The sequence below is a fragment of the Mastigoproctus giganteus genome, chromosome 1 (genome assembly GCF_048544385.1).
Source record: "Mastigoproctus giganteus isolate SK-2022 chromosome 1, ASM4854438v1, whole genome shotgun sequence".
NCBI classification, from domain to species: Eukaryota; Metazoa; Arthropoda; class Arachnida; order Uropygi; family Thelyphonidae; genus Mastigoproctus; species Mastigoproctus giganteus.
In genome coordinates, this window is record NC_143575.1 from 3,151,732 (window position 1) to 3,178,261 (window position 26,530).

The 26,530-nt window shown below is 35.6% G+C and overlaps 1 protein-coding gene across 1 annotated transcript in view; it reads left to right on the forward strand.

Moving 5' to 3' along the window:
* mRpS11 (mitochondrial ribosomal protein S11) overlaps positions 1-26,530 on the forward strand; it is a 101,472-nt gene that overhangs the window by 37,388 nt on the left and 37,554 nt on the right. The window contains exons 2-4 of the mRNA XM_090371221.1: positions 8,808-8,935; positions 18,583-18,608; positions 23,346-23,420. Coding sequence (XP_090227347.1) covers positions 8,808-8,935; positions 18,583-18,608; positions 23,346-23,420 — 229 coding nt within the window. The remainder of the gene's footprint in view (positions 1-8,807; positions 8,936-18,582; positions 18,609-23,345; positions 23,421-26,530) is intronic.

Sequence of the window (26,530 nt, forward strand, 5' to 3'; positions counted from 1 at the left end):
TGAAGTAACTGTTTTTGTTACTTTTTTTTTAGTAATATTATTTGTTAAATTAACAGGATGTTTTTTTTTTTAATGTGTAATTGTGAGTTACATATAACGTTACTTTCCTGTTAGTGCTTCAATAAATTAGGCACATTTGCGTGTGAAGTAAGATTAGGGTAGATTTACTCATTACCTACCAGTGACTGTGCCGTGGTTTGATTATTATTAGCCAATGTGTTTTCAATGCACGTATTTACACATGGTACAGTGGTGTTTCGAGACACTGATGGTGGCGCACCTTTTTAATTTTCCACTGTTGCAGAACTGACACTGGCAGCGTAGTCACTCGCCGTAAGCGAAATGTGTTTATTATGACTTGCTCAGTCCACTGAATTTGCACGAGCTCGGTTGTTTCTTGATATTATTTAAATTTATATATGCAGTGTTGGCTGAACCAGGATTTGTTTTTCAATTAAATTACGGATTTTACAAATAAGAACAAATAAATGAAAAATTTTGTGCTAGTTGTATAAGTAACATGAGTTTTTCCTTTGCATTAAATTTGGATTTTTGTGTTAAGGCGCAAAAAAAAAAAAAAAAAAACCCGTTAAATATTAAAAAACAAAAACAAAACGTATTTGAAGTATTGATACATGACACTTCTTAATGTGTGCTTTATTAAAATTTTCTGTGATTCTCTACTTATAAATAAAATACTTTCAAACCGATCATGTCTATGCAAACGTTTTTCACTTTTGTAATATGCATTTTTTCTTTTTATTTATTGTTGATTTATAGTTGATATTTTCTTAACTAAAATTGAAATTGCTACTTCTGTATGTTAGAAAGGTACAGTAGAACTTATATGAATTTTTTTTTTTAAAGTAATTTTGAATAATATTCATTTTGACAAAATTTAGTACAGTGAAATGATTCATTGTAACTGGATTTTACTGTATTACAAATTTTCCTCATCAAGTGTTATGGTCTTTTTAAAAAAAAATTTCCACCACTGTCCCTTACACAAGCTTTCTATTACATTGTATGAGAAAGGCATTGAAAATGTGGCAATTTTTAATCAGAATGCTAAAGAAACCGGTATCATAGCTGACTTGTGTGAGAGCATGGCCAATACTGATACAGTTTTGGACACCTTACAGCAGTGGCATTCAACCTTTTTTTTTTTTTAATAACGGCACCCCTAAGTAATTTATTTTATTTTGCGGCACCCCTACTCAATTTTCTGCCTGTTAGATCCGATTCTCTCACTGTGTGTGTGTGTGTGTGTGTGTGTGTGTGTGTGTGTGTGTGTGTGTGTGTATATATATATGTGTTCGTCTATATCTAATATATATGAGTATAATATGTTATATATATATATTTTTTTTTTAATGTGAACCCCAAACACGAGAGGTATTAGAACCTATAGTACTTAATACCGTGCTTGGGTTGGAGGTTGAGAAGACGAAAGAAGATATTTGTTGACATTGGACTTGAACTTCTGTAGATTGTAATTTTCAGGAAATATATATGAAGGAAGGTTGTTCCAGAAAACGGCAGTTGAATGAATAAATGAGGAAGATGAAAAGTTGGTTCTGTGGGTTTGAAGTTGGACAGTAAATGGATGTTGGCTGGTGGCGGCACGTGTTTGGACTGTTTTGAAAGAGAGAGCGGGAATTATAGAAGCCAATTCAGAAGAACAGTGCCCATGGAAGTATCTGTAGAAGAGGCATGCAGCAGAAACAGTGCGTCTATGAGAAAGCGAGTAGAGAGACTCTTAGAGAGATGTTAGGGATGAATCATTAATTAACCTAACTTCCCTCTTCTGAATGGAATCAAGAAGCCTGAGGGAGGTTTTGGGGGCACCACCCCAGATGTGGGAATAATATTCCATGGCAGGGCAGATTTGCGATTTATACAGAGTGAGCAGCTGTTTGGAAGAAAAGTAACGTCGAGAGCGAAAGAGAAAACCAAGTTTTTTTAGATGCAGAGGAAGCAATATTTGTAATGTGCTTGTGCCAAGAGAGATTAGACGTCAGAGGCAAAATGATATATCCCTAAAAGAGATATATTATTTTGCCTAGAAATTGGAGTGTCACTAAAGATAAGCATAGGAGCAGAAGAACCCTTTTTGCGAGATATAAGACAAGACTGAGTTTTAGAAGGGTTGAAATCAACTAAGTTGTCTTTGCCCCACTGGAGAATTACCTGAAGATCGGCATTTAAGGAATTGGTAGCAGATTTTCGAGAAGTTGAAGCTAATTGAGCAGGACAAGGTTTCTCAAAATGGAAAGTTGAATGCAATGTGCTATCATCGGCAAAACCATGGATAGGATTTCCAGTCAATGGAAGAAGGTCATTGATATACAAGAGGAAAAGAGTGGGGGAAAGAACTGAACCTTGGGGGACACCGGCATTAGTGGAGAAGTTAGAAGACAGAGAGCCATCTACCATCACCCTCAGTGAGCGATCAGAGAGAAAACTGGATAACCAATTACTAAAAACAGTTGGCAAACCATAAGATGGAAGCTTGTTTAGAAGACCTTTATGCGAAACACGATCAAAAGCCTTTGAGATGTCAAGAGCAACTACTTGTGTTTCACTGAACCTTTCCATTGAATTAGTCCATAAATGGGTAACATAAGCCAGAATATCACCAGTGGATCAACACTGACGGAATCCATACTGGTGATCGTTGATCAGATGGAAGGTTTCTAGGTAGTTTAAGAGTTGGCGGTTAATTGATTTCTCCATTACTTTAGAAAGAGTAGAAGTAATTGCAATGGGACGATAATTGGATGGGAGGGATTTGTCACCCTTTTTAGGAACTGGCTGGATATGAGCAAATTTCCAAACAGAAGGAAAAACAACTTTGGAATAAAAAAGTGAAAAAAGGTGGCAAAGAATAGGAGTAAGTTCAGGAGCACAGGTTTTGAGAACAAGTGGAGAAATACCATGAGGACCTGGAGCTTTCTGAACATCAAGATTCATCAAAATCCTTCTGATATCCTTTTGACGGAAGACCACAGGAGGCATTGAATGGAGCGTGTTGGGAATGGTGGGAGGTGTTTTACCAAGATCATTAATACATGAGCTGGAAGAAAAATGGGATGCTAGCAGGTCAGCTTTATCCTTGGCTGAAGTGACAACAGAACCATCTGGTTTGGACAGAGGTGGGAGCAGAGATGGGCAAAAGTTGCGGCCAATAGCTTTGGCAAGAGACCAGAATGCTCGGCTACCATTAGGGCAAGAAGCACGTTTTCTACTCTTAACCTGTTCAAACTCTAGTTTGGACAGATTAATAACTGCTTTACAATTGTTGTGAGCTTTGGTGTAGGCAGAAAATGAAACTGAAGAATTAGAAACAAGCCAATTACGATATGCAACATTCTTCTCTTGGACAGTCCTAGCACATTTATTGGAAAACCAAGGTTTAGATAAAGGACGATTTTAAAGTGGTGTGCGGGATAAAGGATTCCATTCCTACAAGAATAATTTCACTGACACGATCTGAGCAAACGTTGACATCAGAAGTTTTGAAACAGTAATCCGACCAAGGAAAAGAAGAAAAGAAGTCTCGCAGGTCATCCCATTTTGCAATCTTGTAATGCCAAAAAACACGAGGTTGGGAATAGCCATGAGATAAAGGTTCCATTGGATAGTTATTACAATAATATAGTTAGAAAAATGACATTTCATATACAAATTATATATACAGTATATAATAATTTTATTCTTTATATAGAGGTACTTAAGTAGACATAAATTTAAAAAAAAAAAATAAAATAATAACTTTAAGTAAATTAAACCCAAATTACGTGGTACCCCTTGAATGTTGTTGCGGCACCCCCTGTTGAAAACCACTGTCTTACAGCAATATATAAATATTGCTGTAAGGCAGTGGACCCATGACAGTGCCATCTGCACTCATATGGTGATATTGTATGGGTATGCATGTACTACAGTTAGTTTTATAATTTTAACTATTATCCTCCATCTCCAATATCACATCACTAGACCTGAAAGGTAAAAAGTGGACATAATTTGATTTATGAATTATCTCTGATTATGATGTTATTGTTCTTTCTGTTTATATATGCATTAGTATATAAATCCATATTGCACTTCTGATTATGAAGTTTGCACTGAGTACTGTACAATAGAAATTGAATTATTGCTAAAAAATTAGCATTAGTAGAGACATTTGATGCAAGAAAGCAAGCTTATGCAGCATCAGCCAAAAAAAAAAAAAAAAAAAAAAACCACTTCCACTTCATCCCTCTGTTCGTTCAAAATACCTGTCCAGCTGAGCCTTAAACTTATTTAGGCTATCAACGTCCACGAACGACAAGGGATGGAAGTCTGTTCCACCAACCAACCACTCGCTGGCTAAAGACAAATTTCCGCACGTCTATCCTACATCTGTCTTTCCTCAATTTGAATTTATGCCCTCTCAGGTGATTATTCTGAGCAAGAGGAAGAATCCCATCAGCATTGAGCATGCTCAAACCATTCAATGCTTTATACACCTCTATCAGATCACCTCACTTGTGCCTAGTCTCCAGACACTGTAATTTGCAAAACTTAAGCCTTTCTTCGTAAGAGCACCCCTTTGTTCCATTCACTAATCTTGTTGCCCTTCTCTGTACTCGTTCCAACAGCTCTACATCCTTCTTGAAATGAGGCCTCCAGACCTGTATACAGTACTCTAGGTGTGGCCTGACCATTGCCTTATACAAGGGAATAATCACCTCCTTATCCCTGCTAGAAAAATTCCTATATATCATTGACAATACACCATGAGCTACTCTTGCAGCCCGTCTGCACTGCTAAGAGAATTTCATATCTGTCTGCACAACCACCCCCAGGTCTTGCATTCTCTACCACTGTCAGTGTACTAACACAGAGTTGATACGTTGCTCTGGGGTTGCTGTTTCCCATGTGTAGTACTTTACATTTGTCAATGTTAAACTTCATTTGCCACCTCTCAGCTCATCTGCTCAACCTTTCCAGATCCTATTGCAGCAGCATAGTGTCAGTAGTGTCACTGACACTATGCAGCACCTTTGTATCGTCTGCAAACTTCGACATTAAGCTTGATATACCATCATCAATATCATTTATGAATACAGAAAACAATAATGGACCCAACACTGAGCCCTGTGGGACTCCACTAATAACATTAGTCCACGATGAGCAGTGTCCATTGATTACCACTCTCTGTCTTCTCCCCCTCAGCCACCCCTTTATCCACAGCAGCAATTTGCCTCCAATGTCACACTGCTCCAATTTGTGCAGCAGTCTTCCATGTGCAACAGTATCAAAAGCCTTTCTAAGATCCAAGTATATAATATCAAAGTTATTCCCTGCATCCAGTTCCTTTGTGACTGCATCATAGTATCCAATCAAACTGGTCAGGCAAGACTTCCCCTGAACATCGTGCGTAACGGACAGTTTACTTGAACATTGTATCATAATTAATGCAACCAACCCAGTTACATTTTCGAAGAGTTAATAATGGCCGATAAGAATGAAAAAGAAACGTCTGGACACAGTACGAAGACTAAATGTAAGAAAAAGACTGTAAATATAATTTGAAAATTAAATTAGACATTTTGAAGCGAATCGATTCCGGTCAAACAAAGACAATCAGATGTGTACCATAATTTAGGACTTGCAAGTTTAACTGTAAGAATTATAAAAAAATAAAGAATTAATTTTAGCAGTGGGAAAAATACCTGTTCCACTGCAAGCAACTAGGGCTAGGCTGGCTATTAGGATTGAAATGGAAAGACTTTAACTAATTTTATTGAAGATAATATCCAACGCAGAATTCAGTTAAGTGAAATATTTGAGGGAGAGAGAGAGAGATTAGCCAATATAATGATCTAAACTCACCTAAAAAAAAAAAAAAATATGGAACCATTTAAAATTAGTAAGAGCTGGTTGAATAGATTTAAAATCCAGGGAAAAGCTGCAAGTGCAGATCAAGGAGCCAGTTTCATCTGAATGTTCCTGTTCACTATTATCATTTGTCCCCAAGAAATCGTCACTAATTTTTAGGCTGTAGAATTTGTACAAAGGTGAATTTATCAACTGTAATCATATTTTCACTATTTTCTTCTGCATACATCCTTGTAGATATGATTATTTATGTATGAGTCTTTGTTTTATATGTATATTAATGGCATAATTGTCATCTAATTCTCTAGGTAGTTGATGAACCATCGTATTTATTTAGTAGGTAGTTGATGAACCATTGTATTTATACTGATACATTTACTGGTATGTAATGTAAATGACGAATTTGCATGATGGATAATTGTATTGATATCAAATGTCGTACAACAACCAGTGGAGGAAAATTAGTAGGATATGTTGGATATATAAATCCATTTGACATTGACATAGTTGGTATCCTCTTTTAATGAAGTATCACATGTATTACACATCATGAAACTACTCACTTCTTGTTAATAATAATAGATGCATGTAATGCAAGAAAGCAAGCGTATCAGCTTATGTAGCATCAGCCAAAAAAAAAAAAAAAAAAAAATCACAAAACCTTTCCCTCCAAATGTTCGTCCAGTTCCTCCTTGAATTTGTTTAAGCTATCAACTTCTATAACAGATAGAAGTTTGTTCCAGCAATTAACCGCCTGCTGGCTAAAGGCACATTTCTGCACATCTATTCTACAACTGTCTTTAATCAATTTGAATTTATGCTCTCTTAGGTTCGTAATCTGAGAAAGGGGAAGAATCCCATCAGAATTCGGCGTGCTCAACCCATTCAAGGCTTTATACACCTCAATCAGATCACCTCGCAGGTGCCTAGTCTCGCTGCAATTTGCAGAACTTAAACGCCTCTCTTGGTAAGAGGATCCCTTCATTCCCCTCATCAATTTTGTTGCCCTTCTCTCTCTATACACTCAAGCAAATCTACATCCTTTCTAAATTGAGGCCTCCACACCTGTATGCAGTACTCAAGATGTGGCCCTTATACAAAGGGATAAACACCTCCCTGCTAGCAAAATTCCTGTATATCATTGACAAAACCTCATGACCTGCACTTGCATCCTGTCTGCATTGCTCAGAAAACTTCATATCTGACTGCACAATTACTCCCAGGAACATACCAACTGTGTGGTATGTTTCTCTGGGGTTACTTCTACCCATATTCAGTACTTTGCATTTGTCAATGTTAAACTTCAGTTGCCACTTCTCAGCTCATCTACCCAAATTTTCTAGATCCTGTCATTAACAACCCTGCCAACCTTTGTATCATCTGCAAACTTCAACACAAAGCCTGATATATCTTCATCAATATCATTGATAAATATACAAAACAGTGGGCCCAATGCCGAACCCTGTGGAACTCCACTAATAACATTAGTCCACGAAGAGCAGTGCCCATCGATTACACCCTCTGTCTTCACCCACCCTTTTATCCATTGTAGCAACTTACCCTTAATACCATTCTGCTCCAATTTGTACAGTAGTCTTCCATGCACAATAGTGTCAAAAGCTTTCCTGAAATCCAAGTATGTGATAAATTATTTTTTGCATCCAGTTCCTTTGTAACCACATCATAGTATCCAATAAAATTTTGTCAGACAAGACTTTCCCTTAACAAACCCATGCTGTGTCTGAATTGTTGCTGCAGTCTTGTCTAGATGATCCTGCAATGCATCTTTAACCAGTGACTCCATTATTTTACCTGGAACAGAAGTTCCAGGTAAAATAATGGAGCCCAGAACTAACTGGTCTGTAATTACTCACGTTTTCCTTCGATTCCCATATGTGAATTGGGGATACATTGGCACATCTCCAGTCCGTGAAATTCATTGAGATTCAAAATGAAAATTCATATAAAGTTGCTGGAAATGGTTTCAAATCTAATTGAAACCATAAACGACCACAAACATTACAACTTAATCCAGATGGCTTTTGTACACTAGTTTTCAAACTCACTATCAACTCATGTAGACCCTATAGGGATGTAATCAGGAATCTCATTATGAAAAAAATTGGGGAGGCGAGCATACAAATGAAATGAGAAATGGCTCAGACACTGAGTTGTAGGCATCTCCGTAGCCAGGTGGGAAGGAGCAGCAGTGCGTAGCACACGCTTCTTGATTAGACCGGGGTTCGAGCCCACCACCACCAAATACGGAGGATGTGGAAAGGTCAGGGAATGACCACCACATATTCCTGGAGCAATATGGCCTTAGTTGCTAATGCTACTTAAAAAAAAAAACCAAATAACAAACAATAACAACACTGAGTTGTCAAGTGTGGCATTTCTAGATTCAAATTTCCAAGTTAATCTTTTTATGAAATTAAAAAAGAAAACCTACTTGCACTGGAAAAAATTCCTATGAAGTAAGCAAATTGCACTATAAAGCATTTAGGACATAAGCCTCAATTTACAAATGAAATTCTAGGAATTTAAGTGCAATTTGCACTTAAATTCCTAGAATTCATTTTTTATCATTCCTTTATTAAAACTAAAATGAGCAGGTGGGAAGGTTATATTTTAGTTTATTTTATCTTGGGATCTTTAAAATAAGCAGTATAAGGGAAAAGCATTTTAAATGCTACAGAAGGTTAAAAAGTGTATAACAGTTCATAGGATTTGACCATGGGGTCAGAAGTAAAGAACATTAAAACAAAGAGAACTACTTAAACAAAGAGAACATGCAAGAAATTTGTGTATAACTGGAGTTTACTATATTCATTTTGCAGTGCACAATACTCACATTCTTTAGTTTTATATTTGCATTGTGCCTATATATATTTATTTATTATTTTTTCCCTCCCCAATAGGACAGCTGTTTTTCCTGACTTGAATACTCCACATTTGCTATTTAATGGTGTGAAGTTTTCGAACCTCCCTGTTATCTATATCCATGTATCGCAAAACAACACAATAATGAGCCTCTGTGATGATAAAGGTATAAAATTAAAGTTGAGTACTGCAGAATTAGCTAGAAATAACATTGTGATAAAATATGAAGTAGTGGCTAGGAATGGCAAACATGAGCTGTTCCATAGTACACTGACTAAACAGGCAAGAGTAAAATTAGTGTACTTTTCATAATACATAAGGAATTATCAGGTATAACATTGCCACCAGGATTCTGCTCTCTTTTGTATCTTTGTCTCTTTTCTGAAGTCTTTCCATTTGCAACGTGTTTTTATTAGTCTATTCTGTTCTTTTCATTTTACTTTTACCAGCCAGTTTAATCATTCTATTGGTGTTCATTTACTTATATCCTGTAAATTAATTGTTTTTATGATTTTGAGTTAATTTTATGCAAACAAAATACTATTCTCCGTTAAATTGCTTTTGTTTGCTTAGCTGAATGGTCAAACAGAAGAGCTCTGTCTTAGTATCAACTTACATGGGCATAAATGCCCATGTAAGTTGATGCTCATTTATGAAACACCTGGAAAATTATTGGTATAAGTAATATTGTTTTAATAAATGTTTAATCAAACAATAGTTATACATAATAGACTAGCACATGGCGTGAAATGCTGGTACAGCATAAAACCAACAACGGAAGTCTTTTAAGCTCCACTTAGTTTTTCTACAATCAGAATAATTATAGATTTTCCAACCACCACTGATAATATTTTCTTTGATTATTCCTGTGTTCCACTTTAAAGTTGGTATTTGTCTTTTCTAATCTGGAATGTTCTATTTTTTGATCTTTTTTTGGCTCAAAATCTCTTAAACACAACTGCCAAAATCATGTGATGCCATTCCTTGCTCTCAACTTAACTTTTTTTTTTTTTTTATTTTCTTTGAAAGTATATTTTATCCAGTCTGACTTCTTCAACAGCAACATAATTTTCCTCAGTTTTAATTCTTTTAACTAACCACTTCCCAAATTGCTAGTAGCTTATGCCGAAACTTTTGCAGTTATTAATGACCTTGCACAACTTCATCAACAGCAACAATGCAGCTGAGGCTATCAGAGAATTCCAGCGTCAGAAGCACACGAACCTATGACTGTTTGTGCTGCCCGCAAAATGATTGCGAAATTTGAAGTGACAGGACATCTTGGTGTTCAACCAGGTAGAGGTTGAAAACGAGTGGATTGCTCATGTTGAAGATTTTAGTGGCTATGGCTGTTGTGGATTTATCAAGTCAATCTTGGTGTGGTAGTGCAAGTGTTCCAGCTATTTCTCGTGAAGTGGACATGCCCTATTCCACTGCTAGTAATGCGTCAGCTGTTGGATATTATCCTTAATTATCTTATCCTTATCGGTATTATCTTATCCTTACAAGATGCACATGCTAAAGCATGGTGATGCAGATATTCGTTTCACATACTTGCTTCAGTTTCTGCCACGATTGACAGTGGATATCACTTGGCCATGGAACATCCTTAGAAGTGATGAAGTCCACTTCTGCTTAAATGGACAAGTGAACATGCACAACTGTCGCATTTGGGCAACAGAAAACCCTCGAGTTATCCAAGAGGTCCCATTGCATTCTCCAAAAGTGACAGTGTGGTGTGGTGTGGATTTAAGGCTACATTCATGATTGGGACATATTTTTTTTTTGATCAGGTAACAGTGACTGGATGCCACACCTGTTCCATCACTGGACAGTGATATTATGAAATGTTTGCAAATTTTGCAATACCAGAGCTGCAGCAATGTGAGTACCTTCAGGATACCATATGCATGCAAGATGGTGTGCCACCCCACATCCACCATTGTGTCTGTCCAAAGATTGCTAAGGCAACACTTTACAGACAAACGGGTCATCAGCCATTGTTTCCAGACATCTTGGCCACCCCGATCACCGGACCTCACTCCATGCGACTTCTGGTTGTGGGGTTTTTTGAAGAACCAGGTGTATTGGGAATGATGTCAAACTCTGGCAGCTCTGAAGGACAGCATTAGATGTCATGTGCTGGCTATTCCAGTTGACATGTTATGTTCTGCTGTAGAAAATGCATTTCTGAATGGAAACTGTTGTTGACCAAAATGGTGGACATTGAAGAATTGTAGCACTGTTCAAGTGATTTGTATTGCCACTGCACCATATAGTGACAAATTTTGTAACTAATTTTTTTTTCTAATAAATGGAGAGTGCATTCTTAATTATACCTGTTGTCCAAATTTCTCTTCAGTACGAGCCTTAGAACTTGCTCCAGAGCTCTCTTCATAGAGATACTTTAAATTTAACAACCCTGTACTTCTTCACTACTGTAGGTTTCATATTTTGAGCTAACAAAGTGATTTTGATATTTTTAAATAAATTTTTATTTTTGTTGCATTTAATTGTAAATAAAGATTTATTTTTGTATTCTGCCTGTTTGGTCAGTATACTAAAGAATAGTGGCCAAGTAGTCTTTCTTGCCAGTATCTGACTTCTATGTCCAACATTTATTCTGATATGTGGCAGTTGGTTTATTAAATCATGATTTAAGATTTTTATCTATAAAGTGTTAGTAAATGCAAATTTTTATACAACTATAATCAAATAAACCAACTAAAGAGCAAATTATAAAAATTAAATAATTTATTTACAAAATAAAAATAAATACATTACATATAAATTCCTAAAAATTAAGTGTATACAAGTGTTAAAAGGTATATCATAAAAGATACTGGAGCCTCATTATGGGATTTTTGAAAATTTTCCCTCAAATATTAATGCTTTTTACAGAGAACATTAAGTATTTTGATGTATTGCTACGTGCAGTGTAACCTCAATATAAGGCGGTTGTCTGGAGTCTTTTAATGTCTGCATAGGCTAAAATAAAATTTACTTACTTTTTTTTAATTTAAAAAAAAAGTAAGTAAATTTTAGGTCTTGTTTAGGTTGTCATATGTATATTTGACAACCTAAACAAGCATTTTTATTGTAAGAAATTTTGTGTGTGTGCGTGAGAGAGAGAGAGAGAGAGAGAGTGTGAGTGAGTGAGTGAGTGAATGTTCATCTTTCACTATTCCCATTCACTCCATTGGATTGCTAATTGGGATCAATGAATTGTTGGTAAGTGCGTAAACTGTCTGTATTAGCTATGGTAAGAATAAGTTTTTATTCTTACCATAGCTAATATTTATGTATTAATTGTATTTAATAATTGTATTTATCTCTCGGTTTTCATAGCCAAGAGCAAAAATAAACTACTTTTTTATTTTCATGACAATAAATTTTATTATTTATATTTGTATCAACTTTTGCTATGTCATGCCTGCCATGACACCAGCTACCAACATGGCAGGGGATTTCACTATTAAAAACAGTTTATTTGTCCTAAGCGTATTTTCAGCCTATTGAAATGCACACATTGACAGTTATTCCAAGTTTTCCCCGAGGGTTGGAAGTTATTGCTGTGGTAGAAGCACTCACCCCTCTCCTGATTTATTATTTGGTGAATGGGGGGGGGGGTTGAGCAATGACCCAAAGGCATACCAGACTCTTTAATTTTTTACATTTTACAAAGGGTGATATTCTTACTATAGTGAGTTATTTTCATTTAAATAGCCAACTCAGATGAAATTTATCTCCCTTTTGGTCTTCATTTGCTGTTCCAAAGAAACAAAGCTTAATTGCAAAATAAAAAGTATCAATGTTCAGTATTGCAGTTCTTTTCAGAAAGATGTAACTTATAAGCTTCTTTCAGTAAACAAATTGTTTGATATATTAATTGTATGATTTCAGGACAATAATTGCAATGTAAAGTTTTTTTAACTTTAAAAGTAAGTTTTCTATTACATTCTAAAAAAATCTTTTTGCCTAACAAGTAACCCCTTTGTTGTGTGATTTATGTATTCCAGGGCACACTTTGCATCATGTTTTTAGTAGTTTTTGTCTTTTTTTTTTGGGATTTCATAGTTCTTAAAAAGATGCGTGCTGCTGTTTGTAAAAATTTATGAATTGAATATATTGTAACTGGTAGCCTGTCCTTTTTACCCCTCTCAGAGGAAAAATGTTTACTTTTTTGTGTACTTTTATGATGCGATTACTGTATTTTTTTAATTAATTTTTTTTTCCATCTGTAATTGAGGTGAGGTAGGCAAAAAACTGAACACTTACAGTAAATTACTTTGGGATGTCTTGTGATTTATAAAAATTTAATTGTCTAATTGGGAAGATAATACTGCAAAGGGACTATGGCAGCTTAATAGTTTGTATTTGGTGGAAACCTCTGTCATTTTTAATTTTCTCTCTGTTCAGGTATGGAGTTTGCTATTTGTGTTCATTGTAAAATTTGTATGTTTGCCATAAACTGCATTATTTTTTTATATTCCTCTTTCAGGATGTATTCACACTGGTATTATATTTGAAATGTATAATGAACATAGTATAGTGTCTTGGTGTTGCACTGTAATAGGGTTATTTCATAAAATTTCCCATTTTTCTGGTTATCACTAGAAAATAATTTAAATAATTTTTAACTATTCATGAAGTAATAAAATACATGGATTATCCACAAATTTCTGTTGCAATTATTTATTTGTTTATTCATTGCTTGCTTTTCACCCTACCTTTAATTTTGCTTATTTTATTTGTTTATTTTTAATCATTGGGTGTCCTCTTGGGTCATTGGTCTGAATTCATTGCCACAACAATGTAGTGTCAGATGTGGAAAAGCACAACTGACTTTTCCCGTAAAACAGACCCAATTGAAATTAATTTAAAAAAAAAAAAACTCACTAACTGGTTTGGAAATTTTGTTAAATGGCCCAGGGGAGGAATGATATGTTGCACAGAGGAACAGAAGTCAAAACCTTCCTCTTATGCCAGTGGTAAAAATTGGATGCATCACTTTGCCATAACTGACGAGTGCAATTTTGCAGTGGATTGCAAAAATTTTCTGTGAAACACATCCATAACATGTGTAGAAGGTGAATTATTTGCAATGAAGGAATATTCTCCATCAGTACAGCACTAAAAAGCATATGGAAAGGCATAAATTTAGCAGAACAATTAGAATCTTATTTTTTTAATACAGATCCTTCAACTGAAGGATCTGCACTCAAAAGCAAACAAAAATTGAAAGCAAACAATCCCAGATTTACTTAGCAGCAGTGAAGAGGAATAAAATTAAATGAACTTACATTATTTGACATAGTGTGTGTGTGTGTGTATATATATATATATCACAGTTTATAAGACCCTGCCTGGCAACCCAAAGGTCATGGGTTCATACCCCGATTTGGCTTGGATCACAGTAAAAAAAAAAAAAAAAAAAAAAATGCAAAACTTTGCGAGGTGCATTATGGCCACAGAAGACAATGTGCCAACAACAACAAAAAAAAAAAAAAAAAAAAGTTTGTAAGACGTTTGTTCATTTATTACTATTTTTAATAAAAATTAAGTTTCCAATAGTTGTAAAATAATTGTATTTTGTTAGCTTTTGGAATGTAATCCCCGCTTTTGTACTGGTTCTTCGTCCCGTATAACATGATTCCCACTACACGAGATTTAGGAACCTAACTACAGTGTTATATGAGGGTTACCTGTGCTTTACATTTGTCAATGTTAAACTTCTGTTGTCACCTCTCACCCATCTGCTCAACTTTTCTAGATCCTGTTGCAGTAGTATATTATCATTACTGTTATTAACAATCCTGTCAATCTTCATATCGTCTGCAAACTTGGACATTAGCCCTGATATACCTTCATCAATATGGGATACACTTAAATAGAGAGGATGCAAGAATATTTGCTGATGCTATCGAGGCAGTGTTAGGTGGATCGGCAAACTCCTAGCTTGGGGGGGGAGATACACGGACTAATAGATTAACAGTAGCTGCTGGCAGAGGTGAAAGTGATTCTTGCACTGCTTCTATTGGAATAAGCAGCAGCCTGGAAAACAAAATGCGGGGATTTCAGAGACTGCTGGGAGTCATTGCGGTACAAGTAAACACATGGGCTGTGTTAGGGCAGATGAGAATAGGAACAGGTGTATGTATCCTTGTATATACACCAATGCTAGGAGTTTGGTAAATGAATTTGAAGTGTTGGTCAAAACATCAAAGGCAGATATTGTTGGGATATCAGAGATGTGGGGTCAAACAGATATAAGGAATGCAGAAATGGAATTTGGGGAGTACTACGTGTACAGGAAGGACAGACAAGATGGGAAAGGAGGGTAACCCCTCCTTTCCCATCTTGCTTATTATGCTATTAGTCAAGAAACACAAAATCCAAGCAAGTACAGCCAATCAACGTCGTTGGACAGTGCAGTGTCGAGTCAGTTGTGTGTGGCATAAGCACTGGGAAATCAAAATTGAGAACAGGAGTGCGTTGTAGATCTAATGACTGATGAGTGTAAAAAACAAACGTACAGGGAAATAGAGTGGGCCAGTAAATCAGTCTTATAATGGAGAATTTTAATTTTCCAGATATTGACTGGAATTTGTGGGTTGACCATTCCCACACTAGCAAGGCTTTTGTGGATTTATTGGGTGACTGTTTTCTACAGCAGCATGTTCGGGAGGGAACTAGATGGAGTAATACTCTTGATCTGATTATCAGTAATGATTCTTCATGCATTAAGAATCTGCAGATAAAGGAACCACTAGGTAGCAGTGGTCACAGCGTGCTGAAGTGGGATTTACTCAGGTAACTGCCATCAGGGATAAATGGAAGGGTTTTTGCTTTCGTAAAGGCAGACTACGGAGGTCTGAGATGGTATTTAAATTCTATACGGCAGGACCAAATGACGTTACCAACAGCAAATTCAAAATGGCAAGCATTCAAAGAATTAATCTTGGAAGCTACTAGGCTTTTCATACCAACTAATAAATTTTGTTCAAGGTTTAGGCCTAAATGGATGTCAGATGAATTAATGTGACGTGGCAGAGAAGAAAAATGCATGGGATAAATATAAATTAATGGGTGACATGGAAGCCTATGATAGATATAAGCTGGTCTGTAACCAAGTCACAAAGGACGTTAGGCAGGCAAAGGCAGATTACGAGAAATCTTTGGCAAACTATGCAAAGAAAAACAGCAAAGAGTTCTTTACCTATGTATACTCTAGAAGGAAGTGGATGAATCGGATTGGTCCACTGGATATTGATGGTTCATCTGTTGATGATCATGCTCAGGTAGCTAACAAACTAAATGAGTATTTTGCAATTACATTCATACATGAGGAATCATTCAGGGAGGGGAATGCCAGAGGCGAATTAAACTCTGACAGGGAGCTAGATGATTTTGTTATAATGAGAGTACAGTGGAGGAGAAATTGTTGAAGATAAACATAAGAAAGGCACCTGGGGTGGATGGAATCTATCCAGTCATATTAAAGCAGTCAGCAAAGGAAGTAAGAAACCCTTAGCCATAATTATGAGAGCTTCCTTGGACTCAGGAGTTACCCATGGACTAGAGATGTGCATATGTGACCCCAATTCACAAAGGAGAATCAAAGGGCGACAAGTAATTACAGACCTGTTAGGTTAACTTCTGTTCCAGGGAAATTAATGGAGGCCCTGGTTACAGAAGCACTGCAGGATCATCTAGAGAAGTCTTCAATTATAGCTCGGACACAGCATGGTTTTGTTAGGGGGTGAAGTCTTGTCTGGCCAATTTGATTGGATATTATGTTGTGGTCACAAACGAACTGGATGCAGGGAATAACTTTGATATAATATATTTGGATCTTAGAAAGGCTTTTGATACTGCTGCACATGGAATACTGCTGCACAAAGTGGAGCAGTGTGGCAAATTGCTGCTATGGATAAAGGGATGGTTGAGTGGGAGAAGACGGTGATAATCAATGGACACTGCTCTTCGTGGATTAACGTTATTAGTAGAGTTCCCAAGGGTTAAGTGTTGGGCCCATTGTTGTTTTCTGTATTTATAAATGATATTGATGATGGTATATCAGGCTTAATGTCCAAGTTTGCAGATGATACCATGGTTGGCAGGGTTGTTAATGACACTAACAACAGTACACTGCTGCAACAAGATGTAGAAAAGTGAGCAGATGGGCTGACAGGTGGCAAGTGAAATTTAACATCGACAAATGTAAAGTATTGCATATGGGAAGCAGTAACCCCAGAGTTACGTATCAACTGTGGTGCCACACTGACAGTGGTAGAGAATGAAAAGTACCTGGGGGTAATTGTGCAGGCAGATATGAAGTTTTCTGAGCATTGCAGACAGTCTGCTACAGTAACTCATGGTGCCTTGTCAATGATATACAGAAATTTTTTCTAACAGGGATAAGGAGGTGATTATCCCCTTGTGTACTGCAACGAACAGGCCACACCTTTTGTACTGTATACAGGTCTGGAGGCCCTATGTTAGGAAGGATGTAGCGAGTGTAGAGAAGGGCAACAAGATTAGTGAATGGAATAAAGGGTTGCTATTAAGAAGAAAGGCTTAGGTTCTGCAAATTGCAGCTTCTGGAGACTAGGCACCTGCAAGGTGATCTGATTGAGGTGTATAAAGCCTTGTGAATGGTTTGAGCATGTTCATTGCTGATGGGATTCTTTCTTTCGTTCCGAATAATCGCCTGAGAGGGTATAAATTCAAATTGAGGAAAGGCAGTTGTTAAGATAAATGTGTTGAAGTTTGCCTTTAGCGTGTGGTTGATTGCTAGAACAAACTTCCACCTGTTGATTGCTTAAATAGATTCAAGCAGAAGTTTTTCAAGGTCTAGGCAAACAGTTAGAGCAAGTGGATGGGTGAAATTATTTAGCTGATGCTATATAAGTTTGCTTTCTTGCATCATGTGCCGTTGCTAAAGCCAATATCATTGATAAATACAGAAAACAAAGCAGGTCCCAACACCGAACCCTTGGCACTCCAATAATAACATTAGTCTCCGAAGAGTAGTGTCCACTGATTACCACTCTGTCTTCTCCCACTGAACCATCCTTTTATCCTTTGCAGAAATTTGCTCTTAATGCCATACTGCTCCAATTTGTATATTAATCTTATGCATGCAAGTATCGAAAGCTTTCATCGGTACACTGTGGTTAATGCATTCTCTGTTTAATGCATACATTGTACTTGATTTATTTATACAGTGTTATGAATAGTGTCACAGCTCCCTCTCCTTCTTTTCCTTTTCCTGTTGTAAACAACATGGAAATGGCAGATTGCTTTTGTTTAGGAAAATTGAGAAATAATTCATGTCGGGATGGAGTAACTTACACAAGGTTTTTTTTTGTACCTTCTGTGAGTGAGTTGGATTTGAGTGAAGGGTTGCTTGGTTTTTTTATACCAAAACTCAGGTTGTTCTATTTCACCAAAAGCAAAAACCAAATATAGATGCAAAGTCTATGTAACCTAGCTCACTGTAAGAACATATAGTGCAGTATTTTTTTATCATTTTAACAAAATTATACAGGCAAACCCTAGATCAATTTGTTGGAATGATGTTGGTTTTTCCCTGTTTAACTGCTTATGTGAATGTTATGGGACAATTTCGTTATATGACTGAGACATTCAGCATCTTGTAAAAAATTTTTGAGAAAATGCATTTACGCAGGTCTAAATTTCCATCCAAATGTTCTCATTTCAGAAGTATTTAGGAATGGAAGTTTATACGAGTAAAAATTATTGCTATTAATTTTTTGTTTATTTTTTAAAAATACTTTTTTTTTCCAGGTACTGTAATTACACACAGATCATGTGTAAGTATTTATGTATTCATCGATTTGTTTCTATATATATGCATATTATTTATGATGAAACTAAACATGAAAAGTTGTTGTGTCCTATATGTATTCTAGTACCATGAATGGGTTTGAGAGCAAGAAAAGTAATTGGTAATATCAGAATTAAATTCTGTGGGTTGTAATTTTTGGGAAATACATATAGGAAGATTCCAGAAAACAGTTTTGGAATAAATGAAGAAAAGTTAGCTTAGTGAATTTGAAGTTGCACTTGATTGAATCATGATGTCTGACTGATTTAAATGAAGGAAGTGAGATTACAGGTGATCATTCAGAACAGGCCATGAAGATGATGTAAAAAGGTGTGTAGTAGAAATTAACCTGATTCCATTTTTTTAGAGATGTTTTGGAGTCGCCTCCGTAATCGTAACATTTTGTACAGGATTATGTGCCTAGAGGTAAAATAATAGAACAGCATTGGGGGGGGGGACAATTTTGGATACGGTGGCAGAAATATTTGTGTCAAAAGCTTTAAAGTTATGCCTAATTCAAGTAAAATATTTCATTAATGTCAAGAAATTGTTATTGTTGGCAACATGCTGCAAGGAAACAAAGCATTGCAGCACCAGTCAAAAAATAAAAAATCTTTCATTTATTTATTCCAGTAATTTATCTAAAACTATATCTACCTCTAGAAAACTAGACATTCTTTTCCAATTTAAATTTTTAAATTTATACCCCTTTTTGTATATAATTGGAATAAGTCAAGATTACATCAGCATTTAGTTTACTTAATTCTTTATACACTTTAGTTAGGTCACCACACAATTTTCAGAGATTGCAGTTGAAAGAATCCAAGCATGAAAGTATATTCTTTGTAAGAATATACTTTCATGCTTCCAACTAATCTTGCTTGTTTCTTTTCTCTCTACTTTTCCAATGGATGTACGTCCTTCGCAAAATGAGGTTTCATCGTCCTTCGCAAACCTCATTTTGCGAAGGACGATGTTAGAAAGCAATCTTATAAGGCATCAGCCAAAGGGGGGATAGACAGGTGATGTAGGGGGACTTCCTGCATCACCTGTATATCCCTTTCAATAGGTTTTGTTCTTGATTGAATTTATTCAAACTACCCACTTCCACACACCACATGAAAGTTTGTTCCAATGAACCACCACCTGCTGAAGGCAAACTTCCACACACCACTTCCACAGCACCACATGGAGTCGCCTTTGTTCCAACAATCCACCGCCCACTGAAGGTAAACTTACACACATCTGTCCTGCAACCACCTTCCTCAATTTGAATTTGTCCCCTTGTGTGTAGTTTGAGCAAGAAAAATAATTCCATTGCATTGAGCTTGCTCAATCCATTCAATCCTTGAATACCTCAGTATTCTGATCACTTTGCAGTTGCCTAGTTTCCAGCTACTGCATTTGGCAGAATTGAAGCTTTTCTTGGTAAGACTATCCTTTTGTTCCCTTTGCCAGTCTCATTACCCTTCTGCACCCATTCCAGCAAGAGGCCTCCAGACCTGTATGCAGTACTCTAGATATGACCTAACCATTGCCTTCTACAATAGGATAGTCACCTCCTTATCCTTGCTAGCAAAGTTCCTGTATATTATTGATAAAACTCCATGAGTTGTCTTGACAGCCTGTTCTGCACTGCTTATATCTTATAACTTATATCTAACTGCATAATTACCACCGGGGTTTTTTCATTTTCTGCAACCCTGTGTGTAGTACTACACAGTTATGTTAACCTTGAATTACTGCTACCCATATGCAATACCTTGCATTTGTCAATGTTCAACCTTTGCCATTTCTCAGCCCATCTGCCAAATTTTTCGAGATCATGTTGCAGTAGCATACCTTATTTTCCAAATGTGGTTTAACCTTTGCCATAAATGCTGGGTTAAGAGGGTCTTCAGTAAAGATACTTTTAAAGTGTTTGTAATTACGGTCAGTCAGTCCTCGTATAACACGTTTATACTACACAAATTCGATCATACACGATTTATAAATAGGGGAACAATATCTTATATAACATGAACCGAATTTGCTTATGCATGATTCACCTTTGTGTTTACAAGAAATGGCAGTCGGACTCAGAATCACCCGAACTGAAAGCAACATGATAGGAATGAAGAGAAGATTCTGAAAATGTATTTATGTTTTTTATATCAGCGAAGGGGAAACACATTTCACCATAATAATGTAAAATTCCAGCTATCGGTATTATCGCAAATGCAATTAGATCGAGTTTACTACCAGTTTATAACTGATTCCACTAGCAGAAATGCAACTGGAAATTGTTTTTATTGTTTTATGGTAGTAACCCCTAGAAATGTGCTTTAGTAAAATGTGAGGTGTTAATCTCTGCCTTTACGGTGTTGTTTATTCAGTTGCTACATGTGCGAAGCTTTGTTTATGTGTATCAAGCGTGGCTCCTCGTTTTGTAATTGTGCTTTATTCCCTAAAAAAGAGTAAAATACTTAAAAGGTGTGAAAAGAAAGTGTGAAAAGTGAAGACACTGCAGATTCAGAGAGAAAAAAAATAGCAATATCGATAAACAGAGGCGGACTGGGTCAAAAATTCTTACCCGAGAAAATTTGTAGTGGCCTCACACTCACACTAGCGTTCATGGGCAAAATCACACCGGCCCCTGGCCCACCGGGATTTCCCCGATAAGGCTTATGGCCAGTATGCCTCTGTCGATAGAGGAAAAAAAATATGAAATTGTGAAACACTTTGAGCGAAATGAAAGACCATGTGATATTGCATGTGCTAAAGGCATAAATGGGGCAACGCTGAGAATTACAAAGAATGTAGAGAAAATAAAAACTTTCATAGCAGGAACAACTCAGTGTAATTAAAATCCATTAGATTAAGACACAAAGAATTGGAAGAGATGGAACGGTTGTCATCTGTTTGGATAGAAAATCAAACAAAAAACAAGTTTGCTTACGATAGAAGCAAAAGCATTAGCAATATTTTATTACGTAATAGTGTAATAAAATACGTATTTTATTACAATTATTTATTGTGTTTGGTAATGTTTTGGTTACAAATGTGTGTGTTCAATCTTGGGTGGTTGGCACCTAACCCTATTTTTCCCATAGGGCCTGTTTATATTGCATGATTTTGCATTGCGTGAGAGTTTCTAGGAACACAACTATCGTGCTATATGAGGACTGACTGTACTGTTATACTACAGTGACCTTGCATATATGGGCTGCAGTCCAGGAAATTGGATGGATATTGTCCTGCTGGAAAGTGTCGTTTAGGATGGATTGTTTAAAGGTCAAAAGCACTGACTTGTTTTGAATGGTGACATGTCTTGTCATCAGTAAAGACAGAGGTGAATGGCTGTTGTTAATGATGGGTTTTCATATCATAATTTCATCTGTTAGTCTGTTATGCTACTTCCAATTTATTTCTTTTTGGCATCTAGTGATGGCTGTATGGCAATCACTGGATCCCATTGGGGGGGATATAATAGTGCAGTGAGGCAACAGAAGATGAGAATGCGATCCTCCTTTTGGTTTTCTGTTAAAAATAAACTTATCAATGGTACATTTAAAACTTTGATTTTAAATAAGTTTAAGCACTAATAAAAATTAAAATGGCAAATTTAGTAATTTGGTATCTACCACTTACTCTACACACCATTTCATGCATCCAGCCGTATTTTTATTGCAGTTATTTAATAATAAATGAATCCAAAGACCCTATTAAAAATTACCCGACGTTTCCAGTATCTGAGAGTGGTTTGATTCTTTTACCTCGGATAATAGAGAATGTCTTGTTTTTTTTAGAACCTATAGTACTTAGTACCGTCCTTGGGTTGGAGGTTGAAGAGATGAAAGAAGATATTTGTTGACATTGGACTTGAACTTCTGTAGATTGTAATTTATCTTCATCGGCCTTGTAGGGATATGATACTTTTTTGTATAAAGCAGCTGAAGATGCTCTAATCCAGTTCTCAAAAATATCAAAAGAGTAGCTAATGATTATAAATGACTCTACTGGTTCATATTGGTAATTCTGAATAACGGAAAATGTCATTCAGTGGTGTGTGTGTGTTGTGTAAATAATGGACGGCACACTGGTAATATCTCCCAGACATTTTATTCCAGACTATTGTTTTCCTCTTACTAATCATCTAATAAAACCTTCCTTGATATACCATTAGACACACCTAATGGTATATCGAGAAATTGGTTTAAATGGTGACGAAAATTGGGCTGTGACTTTTTTTTTTGTCTCCTGCATTCTTAATTTCTGACCATCAGTCTTTTTTTTTTTTTCCTTTCTTCTCTTTTTTTAAACATAAGTAGGGCCATCGATTAGCAGTGTAGTTTTGTGCACTTTTTGTGATTTTTTTTTTTTTTTTTTTTTTAATGTATTTGTGTAGTGAGATCACCTTAAGCATTAATTGCTAAACATTCATTCTTTAGTGTATTCAGGCATATTGATATGTCAGGGAAGATTTCAGGCATATTGATATGTCAGGGAAGATTTCAGGCATATTGATACGTTAGGGAAGATTGTCGGAAATACTAAGTTGAATATTTGTGTACCTTTTTGTATATTTTTGATTCCTTATTTTTGAACTAGCATTTACTTATTTTCTCACTTGTGTATTTTTGTTATTTTATTACTGTATAATCAGTGAATGTGTAATTCTACATATTTATAATTTGTATGCACAACTATGGTTCAGTAAGATCAATTTTATATTGTCTTTTAGGGTATGGAGGGATATAAGAATGCTAAAAAAGGAACAAACATTGCAGCTCAGACGACCGCCATTACATTCAGCTCGGTAAGTTGTTTTTATTGATTTTTTTTTTTTTTAATTCCAAAAATTAACAAAAAAAAATGAACTAACTTGAATTGTTTGGTATAAGGCTGTTTCATTGTATAATTATATCTGCATAACTACCACATCAGCATTCCAAATGACATAAATATTTCCTCTGCCTCATCTTAGAAGCAGGTTAGAAAAGGCATTCTTTCAGTACAGGTTTGGGTGATTCATTATTTTTTGTGATGATGGTAAGATTTTGTAACAAGCAATGTAATGTATTAGTATAGGAGCAGTGACCAGCAACTTCAGGATCTGGAGTTTGCTTATTTTTTAGATAATAAAGCTAATCAAGCATGAAGTGTCGAAGTAAATGACAAAAATCCAAGTACAGGTAAATGGGGAATACTAATACTTGGAAGTTTGAGCTGCATTTTGTCAATTTTTCTGTATTATATAAACTTTATCCCTTTGGGTCATACTTCAAAATTTGGAATCAAGAAATCTGGTCACAATGGAGTGGTTGCTCTTAAAATCACTTTAGGAATGTTTCTTAAAAAAAAGTAAAAATTACATAAAATGATAATAAGAGGAGGGGGGAATATAGGCCAAAATATTGCCAATGACATATTGACCGTTAGCCCAAAAAGATATCCTGCTCCTGTGGTATTTTGACCAAGAGTCCTGCATGCACAAATAAAGGATAAAGGCTTTGAGATTTTGTTTTTGTTTATGTGAATGACAAAGAAAACCAGTGTAAGAAAAATTTGCTTTATTGAATGTTTTTTTTTCTTTTTCTTTTCCTCAATGAAGCAGATTTATTTGTTGTGTATTGCTTTATTCAGAATGCTGAGTTGTTCAGACTCTTAGCATGGAATATAGGTATCAAAGCATTTCTCCAGCAAGCTTGTGGTATGAGAGCTAGTATTCTGTATATTGCAGGTATTCTATTGAAGGCCATCTGTGCTCACAAGATATTGTTGAGAATGAAGCTCTCTAGTTATTTTTGTACTGTCTCTTTTGATTATAAAAATGTTAAGCAGCTATGCAGATATAATTAAAAAGAAAGACTAAAATTATAGCTGTATAATTACCTAAAGTATAAGGTAAAGTTTGCCCTGATTATTCAGTTAGCCATCAAACAAATTTGTTCTGCAGGTGTTTTCATTTATAACACAATGCAGATGGGATTAATCTTTCTTCTTTCAGTGTAAAAAGCAGTAATGACTTATTTCCAAAGAAAGTAGGTGTATGGAATGGCTATAGGTATTTTAAGCTGCAAAAGTTATTGGAATGCTTCTAAACCCTTGCGGTTGTTTCTGCACTTTTCTGGACATTTGTTGATAGTTTTCAGGTCTAGAAATAACAGCCAAAGCACTTCCTCTCTTGTCATTCCTTAGTAAAGGCCACCTTTGTGAATCTGTTATTAAATATCACAGTAAAACTGTGTCAAGTATATCCTACAAGTTGATGGATGGTAAACTGATTGGTTGCACATTTACACTAAAATTTACTGTTAATATTTATATGTACCCTAAAGTTATAGCCATATCCTTATGACCTTACATTTTTAATTAAAAAAAAAAACTCCAGACGAACAGCACCTTTCACTGTTATCATAGAAATCTTAGTGATTTTAGTCCTCTTTGAAATTACCATGACTGTTCTGATCAAATGAAGAATAAAAAGCATGGCCATCATTGAAGCCTAGCCTTAAACTGGTAGACAGCCTCATTTAACCTTAGAATTGTAATGACACTAATATTAATGGTCTGTATATGTAAATTTTCTGTGTATTATGTAAAAAGAAAACTGTACTCACCAGGAAACAAATAAATGCTACAATTAGAGTAACTTCTTAGAAAATCAAAGACCTATAATAATAATTAGGTGAGTACCTATATATTATTTATAGGTATTGCAGTATTCAAATAAAATAAAACCATAAAGAAAAATGGGAAGGAAGAATACAGAAGTCAAAGGAAGAAAACAAAAGACCACCCCTGATTTTCTTCATTATGTTTTAATTTTTTTCTGCTATTTTGTTAGGGTTAATCGAATTTATTGAAATAGAAATAGTGCCAATTAATTTAATTTTTTAATATTAATTCCTTTTTATTGCCACATCTTAGCCTTAGAAGCACTTATGCAAAAAACCCCATTTCAACCAACCAGTATACAGGTCATTTGAACTGGACGTGTGTGGTCTGTATAGCTAGCCAGACAATGTACTGTGACATGAGGTCACTGACCCCGTGACAGAGCGTATTCTGCTGCCAGGAATTGGTTGGTGTAATTTTCTCTTTGCTGCTAGGGGTACCATTTTATTCTAACAATTTTCTGCTACTGTATGGAGGCACACGATTTTTTTCAAAAATAATTTTCTGGATGGGATTTCTACTGAAGTCTCTATACTTTGACCAACTGCCTAAACCACTATTGAGACATTTAGTTTTAGTGATAGAAAAGCTATATTAGAATGGATCCTGACCACTCCCTCCCCAGGAGAAATAAAGTTAAATGAACAAAATAACGGTGTGTTTTTATCTTTGAACTTTTCTGGGAATCAGTGCAATCTTTTTAAATACAACCTGATTTCTTTAAATTGTAAGAAGAAATTATAAAGCTTTAAAATAAACGTGCTTTCAGTGAGAGAGAGAGAAATTACAATTAAATGAACAAAGTAATATGAAATTTTAATTTTCTGATTGTGGTTAAAGTTTGAAAATATTCATTTCTTAAAATTATAAGGTAAACATTTAATTTCCAAGCTGTAATTATGTTATTATAGTTAAATGTTTTCAGTAAATTAAAGGTACATGTATTAAAGACAACTTTTAATGAAATAGAAATCTTTTATTGGATACTATTTACAAAGGAGAATTTATCAATAAGTTTCCAGATATTGATAGTACCCTATGCGTTGGTCACTCGCACATCAGCAAGATTTGTAGATTTATTGGATGACATTTCTGTACTAGCATGTTAGAGAGGTAACAAGAGAAAACAGTACTCTAGACATGATTATCTGCAGTGACCCTTCATGCATTAAGAATCTGCAGATAAAAGACCCACTAGATGGCAGTGATCATACAGAAAAAGAGAGTGAGATTAGTGATGAAAGGCTT